General features: G+C 24.1%; 2 protein-coding genes across 2 annotated transcripts; both read left to right on the forward strand.

Annotated features, from left to right (window-relative positions):
• The first annotated feature begins 8,336 nt into the window (after positions 1-8,336).
• Positions 8,337-8,993, forward strand: LOC128962766 (deoxynucleoside kinase-like). Its single transcript, XM_054309171.1, has one exon. It carries the CDS (start codon positions 8,337-8,339, stop codon positions 8,991-8,993), a length of 657 nt encoding a protein of 218 aa, XP_054165146.1.
• A 276-nt stretch (positions 8,994-9,269) lies between these two features.
• On the forward strand, positions 9,270-11,147 carry LOC128962777 (zinc finger protein Xfin-like). Its single transcript, XM_054309182.1, has one exon. The coding sequence runs from the start codon at positions 9,270-9,272 to the stop codon at positions 11,145-11,147; it is 1,878 nt and encodes a 625-aa protein (XP_054165157.1).
• The last annotated feature ends 738 nt before the right edge of the window (positions 11,148-11,885 follow it).

The raw sequence follows: 11,885 nt of genomic DNA on the forward strand, positions 1-11,885 counted from the left end.
TATATATTCTATTAATAAAATTTTATTTATAAAAACTTTAATATTTAATTTAATTAAAACATTTACTTTATTATGTTATCTATAAATAATATTATTTTATATACAATATTAATAATTTATTATTGAAATTAATATTATACTGATAATTATTTAATACAATAATAGTTTTACTAATAATACATAAAATATTTAAATTCATTTGACTTTATTAATTAATAATTGTATCGTTGAAATTAATACGGTATAATTTATATATTTATTTATTTTTTAGTTGACTTAATCTTATTAAGCTGATATAATATATAATATATTTGATAAAAACTAAAAAAAATATCAAAACAAAATGAAATTAACAAAATATGATATCCTATTGTATTTATTGGGCGAAAAGTGTTATCGATTAGGATTTCCTAAATATAATCCTAATTATAAACACGTATCCAATACTAGTAACTATATTCATGATTTATGTTTAGTTATTGAATTTATTAAACTATTTTGTTTTTGTTTTATTGATGATAATAATAATTATCATATTTATCTTGGTGATTGGTGTAAAATTAATCAATTTAAATTAATTAGAATCTGTTTAATCATAACTATTATATTTGGTTTTATTAGCAAATATCATAATTGTTCAAAATTATCAAAAATACAAAATAAATTTAAATACTTAATTTATAATAACAAACCCATACCTAATATTTATGAATATAATTATAGTAAATATTTTCAAATTATTATATATCTAACAAATATAATATTTTATACAATAATTTCAATAATGCCATTCATAGGTATGTTATTATACTATTCATGGATTCAATTATTAACATTTGGTTTGTTTTGGTGTTTTATATATTTAAAAGTTTATTATAAATTATGTATACAAATAGCCTATCATTTGGCATATTTTGTATTTATATGTTTATATCAAACCTACGAATTGATAGAAATTAATAGAAAAATTAAACAAATAATTTCATCAAATAATAAAAAGCAAACAAAAACATTATTGATTTGTAAATTCAAATGTTTTTATAAATTATATTTGAAAATATTTATTTCAAATAATAGATTAAATAAGTTATGGTCGACAACATTGTTATATTATTGTGTTTATTGTTTATTACAAATTTCATTTTTATTTAGTAGTCTAATTAAATCAATTGACTATAAAATTAACAAATATTTTTCATATACATTGTTTGGTGCGGTAATAGATTATGTTATATTATTGACATTATTGGTACAGTTTGCCAGTACAGTCAATACTAATGCTAAACAAACATATAAATTATTTTATAGTTTAAATGTAAAATTATTAAACAAAAAAATCCGAATACATTCAAAATTAAAAGTATTAATGAAAATAATTATTTTTATAAATAATTATATTTTAATGATTATTTAATTTTACAGTTTCTTTTATGGCTTGAATTGACTGCAAAACCTAAAATTGGTTTCTATTGTTGGAAACTATTTATTATCAATCAATTAACATATCAATTGGTAAAATATAAATATATATATATATAAGAAATATTAAAATTAATTAATTATTGTTTTTTATTCTAGTTTATTCAGATAACAACAAAAATTATATTCAAATTGTTTTCATTTTAAATTATCTAAAAAATTAATTAAAAGTTTGTAAGATATTGACTATTATGTCTATACATATACAAATATTATGTTTTTAACATTTATTTTTTTCATTTAATTATAGTATAAAATATATTTAACAAAAAAAAATAATTATTTTATAGAATATATAATTATTAATTCATAACTGTTATCGTATTAATTGTATTAAATGAATTTTATTATAGAAAAACTTTAATAAATATTAAAAACATTAAAAGTTTTAATGATTAAATAAAACAGTTAATTTATTATGTTATCTATAAAAAAAATTATTTAATATACAATATTAATAATTTAATATTGAAATTAATTATAATAAAATTAATTAATATTATATTATAATTATTGTGTACAAAAAAAAAAGTTTTACTTATAATATTACATTTAATATTTGTATTCATTTAACTTATTAATTAATAGTAGTATCGTTGAAATTATATGATATAATTTAGTAATTTATTTTTATTTAGTTTATATAATATTATATTCATATCTTATTGTATTATTTTGTAATAATTAAATATAAAAAATAGTTATACTTATTATATTACATTAAATATTTGTATGCAGTTTACTTATTATTAAATAATATTATTGTTGAGTTTTTTATTTAATATACATTCATTGTAGATATGAAACTAAAAAAATATGATATCCTATTGTATTTATTGGGCGAAAAGTGCTATCGATTGGGATTTCCTAAATATAATCCTAATTATAAACATATATATAATAATCATAAATATATTCATGATTTATGTTTAGTTATTGAATTTATTAAACAATTATCATTTTATTGTATTGATAATTATTATTATCATATTTACCTTGGTGACTGGAGTAAAACAGAGAAATTAAAATTAATTAGAATCTGTTTAATATTTACTATTATATTTGATTTTATTATTAAATATGAAAATTGTTCAAAATTATCTAAAATACAAAATAGATTTAAATACTTAATTTATAATAACAAACCCATACCTAATATATATGAATTTAAATATAGTAAATATTTTAATATTATAATAAATCTAACAAATATAATATTTTATACAAATATATCAATAATGACATTCGCAGGTATGTTATTATACTATTCATGGCTTGAATTATTAACAATTGGTTTATTTTGGTGTTTTATATATTTAAAAGTTTATTATAAATTATTTATACAAATAGCCTATCATTTGGCATATTTTGTAATAATATGTTTATATCAAACATACGAATTGATAGAAATTAATAGAAAAATTAAGCAAATAATTTCATCAAATAATAAAAAGCAAACTAAAAAATTATTGATCAATAAATTAAAATGTTTTTATCAATTGTATTATCAAATATTTATTACAAATAATACACTAAACAAAATATGGTCGACAACATTGTTATATTATTGTGTTTATTGTCTATTACTTATTTCATTTTTATTTATTAGTCTAATTAAATCAGTTGACTATAAATTTAACAAATTTTTTTCATATTCATTGTTTGGTTCGTTAATAGTTTATATTATAGTATTGACATCATTGGTACAGTTTGCCAGTACTCTCTATACTAATGCTAAACAAACATATAAATTATTTTACAATTTAAATGTAAAATTATTAAACAAAAAAGTCCGAATACATTCAAAATTAAAAGTATTAATGAAAATAATTTTTTTTATATATAATTATATTTTAATGATTATTTAATTTTACAGTTTCTTTTATGGCTTGAATTGACTGCAAAACCTAAAATTGGTTTCTATTGTTGGAAACTATTTATTATCAATCAATTAACATATCAAATGGTAAAATATAAATATATATATATAAGAAATATTAAAATTAATTAATTATTATTTTTTTCTTTTAGTTTATTCAGATAACAACAAAAATTTTATTCAAATTGTTTTCATTTTAAATTATTTATAAAATTAATATTTTATTTTTTAGATAATGTACTTAAAATATTGATTACTCAATATGTATCATAAATGCAATTTTTATACATCATAAAACTATTATGTTTTTTACATTAATTTTTTTCCATTTAATGATCGTATAAAATATATAACTATTAGATATTATTTGTATTAAATGTATTTTATTATATAAAGTTTAATAAATATTAGAATCTATTAATAGTTTTAATGAATAAATAAAACAATTACTTTTCTTATGTTATCTATAAATAAAAATTTAATTATTTCATATACAGTACTAATATATTTCAATAGTTGTTAATCTAATTATAATAAAATATATTAATATTATTCTTGTAATAATTAAATACAAAAATAGTTTTACTTATAATATTACATTAAAATATTTATATGCAATTAAACTATTACCGGTAATAAATATTTGTATTGTTGAAATATATGAATATATATTATTTATTTTTTTATTTTTATTTTTTTTAATATACATATAATAATTTACAGAAAAGAAAAAAATATTGAAAAATATGAAAATTTAAATCATGAAATTAACAAAATATGATATCCTATTGTATTTATTGGGCGAACAGTGCTATCGATTGGGATTTCCTAAATATAATCAAAACTATAAACATATATCCAATACTTGTAACTATATTCATAATTTATGTTTAATTATGCTATTGATTAAACTATTATCATTTTATTTGATTGATAATTATTATTATCACATTTACCTTGGTGATTGGAGTAAAACTAAACAATTCAAATTAGTCAGAATCTGTTTAATATTAACGATTGTATTTGTTTTTCTAATTAAATATGAAATTTGTTTAAAATCATCAAAAATATCAATTAAATTATTTTCTATAATTTATAATTATAATAAACTTATACCTAATATCTATGATAATAATTATAGTAAATATTTTCAAATTATTATAAACCTAACAAATATAATATTTTATACAATAATATCCATAATGCCATTCGCAGGTATGTTAGTATATTATGAATCATGGATTCAATTATTAACAATTGGCTTATTTTGGTGTCTTATATATCTAAAAGTTTATTATAAATTATTTATACAAACAGCCTATCATTTGACATATTTTCTAATTATATGTTTATATCAAACATATGAATTGATAGAAATTAATGGAAAAATTAAACAATTAATTTTATCAAATAATAAAAAGCAAACTAAAAAATTATTGATCAATAAATTAAAATATTTTTATCAATTATATTATACAATATCTAAAAAAAATAATATACTAAACAAAATATGGTCGACAACATTGTTATATTATTGTGTTTATTGTCTATTACTTATTTCGTTTGTATTCATTAGTCTAATTAAATCAATTGACTATAAAATTAACAAATATTTTTCATATACATTGTTTGGTTGTTTAATAGTTTATGTAACAGTATTGACATCATTGGTACAGTTTGCCAGTACTGTCAATACTAATGCTAAACAAACGTATAAATTATTTTATAGTTTAAATCTAAAATTATTACACAAAAAAATTTTAATACAATCAAAATTAAAGGTTATATTATAAAATAAAAAGTTTTATATTTATATTTTAATGATTATATAATTATATCTTAATGTTTATTATAACTATAGTTTCTATTATTACTTGAATTGACTGCAAAACCTAAAATTGGTTTCTATTGTTGGAAACTATTTATTATCAATCAATTAACATATCAATTGGTAAAATATAAATATGTTTAAAAAATATTAAAATTAATTAATTATTGTTTTTTTCAAGTTTATACAAATAACAACAAAAATGATATTTAAATTGTTTTCATTTTAAATTATTTATAAAATTAGCAGTTTATTAGCACTTTTTTAGATATTGATTGTAAATTTAAGTAAAATATTGATTACGCTATATGTATCATAAAAGCAATATTTAACGACTATGTTTATACACATTTATTTAGTTAATTTAATGATCGTATTATAAATATTATTTTATTTTATATATAATTTTTAGTTCATAACTGTTAGATATTAATTGTATTAAATGTATTTTATTATAGAAACTTTAATTAATATTAGAAACATTAAATGTTTTAACTAATAAATAAAACAATTAATTTATTATGTTATCTATAAATAAAATTAATTAATATTATAGTGTAATTATTGTATACAAAAATAGTTTTACTTATTATATACATTAAATATTTGTATGCACTTTAATATTATTTATTGATATATGATATTATAATTTTGTTTTTTTAAATTTTTATTTAATTCATTACAAATATGAAATTAACAAAATATGATATCCTATTGTATTTATTGGGCGAACAGTGCTATCGATTGGGATTTACTAAATATAATCAAAATTATAAACATATATATAATAATCATAACTATATTCATAATTTATGTTTAGTTATTGAATTGATTAAAATATTATCATTTTATTGTATTGATAATTATTATTATCATATTTACCTTGGTGATTGGTGTAAAATTGATCAATTCAAATTAGTCAGAATATGTGTAATATTTACGATTGTATTTGTTTTTCTAATTAAATATCAAAATTATTCAAAATTATCTAAAGTACAAAATAAAAAATTAAAATATTTAATCTATAATAACAAACCAATATCTATTATATATGAATATAATTATAGTAAATATTTCCAAATTATTATAAATCTAACAAATATAATATTATATATTAATGTATCAATAATGCCATTCACAGGTATTTTTGTATGTTATGAATCATGGATTTATTTATTAACATTTGGTTTATTTTGGTGTTTTATATATTCAAAAATTTATTATAAATTATTGAAACAAATAGCCTATCATTTGGCATATTTTGTAATTATATGTTTATATCAAACATATTAAAATAGTCATTAAAAATAGTTTCTATTTTTAACAAACTATTTTAACGAAAACAATTTTAGTATACATGTATAACACACACACACACATACAGCATACCATTCCTTGAATGGTATTGTTATGTGTACTGTGAGTGAAACTCCACCCGTACTGATCGTCCAACAAAACTGTTGGGATCAGGAGTTCCCGATCGAGTAGAGGATTAGCAGTGTTGTTGTAAACATGAAATGATATGTAAAAATCTAGTATGAAATAAAAGTTAATAAATAAATTGTATGTAAAATATATGTGTCATTATTATTACTATTAATTTTGTTTGAAATTAAATAAAAATCAATTACAACTGAAGAAGCGATTCCAACTGAAGAGATATCAACAGTTGAAGACACGATAACTATCACTGAATTGATCCCAACGGGACTGCAGTCGACATAATCAGTAGTAAGAAAAAGATTATTAAACCAAAGAGAAAATCAATTACAACTGAAGAAGCGATTCCAACTGAAGAGATACCAACAGTTGAAGACACGATAACTATCACTGAATTGATCCCAACGGGACTGCAGTCGACATAATTAAGATAACAACAGTTGAAGATACTACAGCTGTCACCGAATCAGTTCCACAACAAACTGCGGAAACTACTCAATCGATTTGAAGACCAGCTATCGTGTCGATACAAAGTCGGTCAATAATTACCGTCGGTAAAAGTGAGTTGACTATTTAATAGTAGTATACTATGTGAACTATGTATTGATAAATAATTTCTATCTAAGTAGTATACACTGAACTATGTATTGATAAATAATTTCTATCTAAGTAGTATACACTGAACTATGTATTGATAAATAATTTCTATCTAAGTAGTATACACTGAACTATGTATTGATAAATAATTTCTATCTAAGTAGTATACACTGAACTATGTATTGATAAATAATTTCTATCTAAGTAGTATACACTGAACTATGTATTGATAAATAATTTCTATCTAAGTAGTATACACTGAACTATGTATTGATAAATAATTTCTATCTAAGTAGTATACACTGAACTATGTATTGATAAATAATTTCAATCTAAGTAGTATACACTGAACTATGTATTGATAAATAATTTCTATCTAAGTAGTATACACTGAACTATGTATTGATAAATAATTTCTATCTAAGTAGTATACACTGAACTATGTATTGATAAATAATTTCTATCTAAGTAGTATACACTGAACTATGTAGTGATAAATAATTTTATCTAATAAGTAGTTGTAACGGGTTGTAACACCCAATGAATACTACTAGTATTACTAGACCGTTACATAGATACTATTTTCAGAAGTAGGGGATGATAAATTCCCAAAAGCCCCACATTTTAATTATTGGTTTTAATTAATTTATAATTTGAAACTTATTATTTATTTGACTTAAATGTATTTTGCTTTTATGTTTTATTATTTGCTTCCCTTGACTAACCCGGGCAGTTGTGCCCTGGGCCGGGTGAGTAGCCCTGGCAGTCGAGGTGTATCCGAAACAAAAAACCTATCCTTTTATTTTATGTTTTTATTTTCTTTAAATTTATGTAACGATTTAATTTAATAATTTATAAATAAGTATATGTAATTGTGAATTACAATCGGCCGTAGTAGTTCACTTTTGATTTACTTGTTAAACACTAAGCTAAGAACACTTGTGTATAATTTGTTCAATCGAAACATACCATTCCATGATTTAATTTATTATCTTATCGATTAAGTTATCTAACCGGTTCACTTCAATTATTTTATTATTTTAATTTTAGTAATTTATAAGGCCTAGTGGTATACCGTCGTTGATATTGGGCTATAATTTTATAAGTATTATAATGTATAAAACTATATTATTGGAAGGGAATATAGGGTCAGGAAAGACAACCTTTAGTCATTATTTAAGTCAATCTCAAATAGCAAACAGACTTTCTATACACAATGAACCTATAGATAAGTGGAGAGACCTAAACGGCCTTAACTTATTAAGAGCCTACTATAGGAAACCTAATAAGAGAGCCTTTTTATTTGAAAGTTATGTTGCACTTACAATGATTGACCATCACCGAGCGTTGCCACGTGATGGTAGTGACATTAAGGTTATGGAAAGATCGTATTTCTCCGCGATTCGCGTCTTTAAACCCACACTTGTTGATCAACACCTCATGTCTAATTATGAGAGCGAGGTGTTTGATGCTATAGTTAATGAACAGTTAGCTCAATATGCGGACGCCTTGAAATACGATCTAGTAGTTTATGTTGAGACACCCATAGATAAACTCACTAACAATATATATTGTCGAGCGCGGGCCGAGGAAAGTGGCTACATTCGTGTCCCTTACCTCCTTGAGCTTAATCATTATTATAATCAATGGTTAGAAAATCTACCAGAAAACATACCGGTTATTAAGGTTATGAATAATTCAACCAGAAAACAATTAGAGTTAATGACTCCTACATACGCCGAGTCCATTGTTAAAGCACTTGACATTTAAAAATGCTGTGAGTAGGCGACCCGTGTGACGGCACTGCTGGGCGTCCGCTTCACGGCTTATAAATGTCAGATGCAATTTGTGTGTAGTATTGTGTATTCTATTGTGTGTGTATGTAGTATCTGTAATATGCTTAACACTAAGGTATACTTAGGTGTTTTCGGTGAAAACAAGGCCGGTCACCCGATGTTATACCTAACATTTTATGCTTTACTTATTTTATATATTAACATTTACATATACAGCAACTAACATGATTTTAATATTCGACAGTATACAATGTCGGGCCTATATGACGATAGTAGCTACAGTAGGGATTCATTGTCCAGAGTTGAAGAACTAATACGTGACAAATCAGAAAAGACAAACGTGATAACCTATATATTTACACCTAATGACCGACGTTGTCTAGAAGCCATCGAATGCGTGAGATGTAGAGGGAAATTTATTGAACCGGGTTTATATTACAAACATTTGGTTTACAAACATGATTTTAGCGCTTTCCAAGCACACAAATTTATTGGTGAAATGCTACATCACGGGTTTGAACCACCAATAATTTGTAACAATTGCAGCGAAGAATTCTATGATTACACAAAACTGCATAATCATCAAGTTGAAAGTAAGCACTGCAACGATGAGCTAAATGTTATGAAGTTACCGGACAAGAAGAGAATAAATAGCCCATTCTATAAAAACAAAGTCCCAATTGTCTGTCACCAGTCTAATAATACTCACGGTAACACTTTGCTTCAAACATTTACGACTACTAAGTATAGTGGCGACAATAATTGGCCAAAATTAATACAAACTTCTTTTGCGTGCAATGATGAAAACTGCAGCAAAATATTTCATACTATAAAAGAACTAAACCAACACGGAAAACTAGAACATGGCACGTGTCATAAATGTGATGAGACATTTATAAATCAAGAGAAACTCGATCACCATTTAGTTTATAAACACAACAGAGATCCTAAGTATCATTGCATTACAGGCTCATGTGATCAAAGATTTTGCTGGCAAAACGCATCGTTTAGACATCTCGACACTTACTCGGCTGACTGTATTCGTCAGCTCAACAACGGCAGGCCCAAATTACCATCTGATCCTTTAGTTGAACGGACTAAACGTTTGACAGAAAATATAATGAAAACACCCAAACTTGACAAACAAGCAAAAACATTTTATTGTTTATTATGTGAAAGGAAATTCTCAAGTGGCTACGATTTATACAATCACAAGAAAGCTATGCACAACCGAAAACTCAAGTCGGCAAGGAAGTGTGACCTATGCCCCGAATTTGAAAAGGGAGATCTTGTTCTACATCGTCAACTTAGTCATAAAGTTAAATTTCGAAAATTTCCAACCTCATATAGGTGTTGTGATTGCAACAAAGACTTCAGATCACCCAAAACCTTGCGCGACCACAAGGAAACTCATCATGGGTTGAATTTGTTTGATTGCATCTATTGTAATGAAAAATTCAGTACAAAAAAAGATTTGGATTCACATAACATAATTTGTAAATCAGTTCGGATAAACCCCGAGACAATAACGCTGGAAGATAGTGACACATCGCGTGAAACCTTATCTCTCACAATGAATAACGGTCATCGATCCCCAGAGTACTCACCGATGGATTTACAATTAATAAGCTGTCAAAAGGAAGGTTGCGACGAACAGTTTTTAACTGAAGAAGACTTGAGCATTCACGTTTATCTTCGTCATCAACCCCGATATCCTTGTTTAAATTGTTTTGCAAAATTCGATTCTATCATTACTTTAAACGAACACGAAAGACGTCAACACGGAAAGACTAACTTTGATTGTTTGTTTTGTATACAATCTTTTGGCTCATTAACCGAATGGGAAAAACACCATAACTTATGTAAACCAACTAGAGATCCCGACACAATAAGTCTTGGTGATATAAGTAACTCGTCAATGACACCCTACGTCCCCACACCATCACCACCTTTAATCACAAGATTCCGAGTTAACCAAGTTCGGACACAATCAAGTGTTAATACGAATACCATTAAATGCGATCAATCCGGTTGTCCATTGATGTTTTCATCAATAAGTAAAATGGTGGAACATTTTAACACTCATAAGTTGTCGCCTATTCAGTTGCCATTTAACTCAACTGACTAAAATATTTACCTTTTTACTTGCTTATCGACATTAAACCCAGATGTAATACTGAATATTAAATGTTTGTGCCTGAATTAATGCTTTTCTTTGTTTCCATCTACCTATTCTACTAATAGATGTCGAATACCCAATGTCAGGAAATGGATGTTGCAGGCAGTGACAGCGACGGGCCATTCGATCCAAACGAGTCGATTTTTCCGACACAACATACTTTACGCAAGATACGAAGAAATATCAACAAACTTTACAGACGTGTTAAGGCAAGAGTAGAAGCCATAGAGGCATACATCGCCGAAAACCCGAATCCAACCAACTTAGAACAAACAAGGAGGATTGGAGAACTGAGAGTGCAATTACGACTACACTTACGTACAGTGGCCGAAAGTTCGGATAACATCGAGAGGCATCAACGTAGCAGACGAGAAGACCGGCCCGAAACCTGGAAACATTATGAAAAATACAGGAACCTGAGAAGGCTACAAGTCCGGAACCTGATTGAAATGGAACCAGGACTCCGATTAATATGCCCTCTTAAACCCGATCATGCCGCAATACTCCAAAATAATAAATGTTTTATTTGTTTCAAAAAATGCTGTTAGAATAACAATAAATAAGTCTTACAATTAATTAACTAATGTATTTTGTTTGTTGATCTATTTAAAATAAATGTTTTATGCAAATTAATGAATTGTATTTGTTGTATGAATGTATGGACTCGGGTATGAAAGGTTATTAGAT

Source organism: Oppia nitens, unplaced genomic scaffold (genome assembly GCF_028296485.1).
Source record: "Oppia nitens isolate AA-2021 unplaced genomic scaffold, nextdenovo-longstitch-racon4-pilon3 scaffold14_pilon_pilon_pilon, whole genome shotgun sequence".
Taxonomy (NCBI): Eukaryota; Metazoa; Arthropoda; class Arachnida; order Sarcoptiformes; family Oppiidae; genus Oppia; species Oppia nitens.

Excerpts from the sequence above, each read along its gene's own strand:
- LOC128962766 (XM_054309171.1), top strand. The coding sequence starts at position 8,337 with ATGTATAAAACTATATTATTGGAAGGGAATATAGGGTCAGGAAAGACA.
- LOC128962777 (XM_054309182.1), top strand. The coding sequence starts at position 9,270 with ATGTCGGGCCTATATGACGATAGTAGCTACAGTAGGGATTCATTGTCC.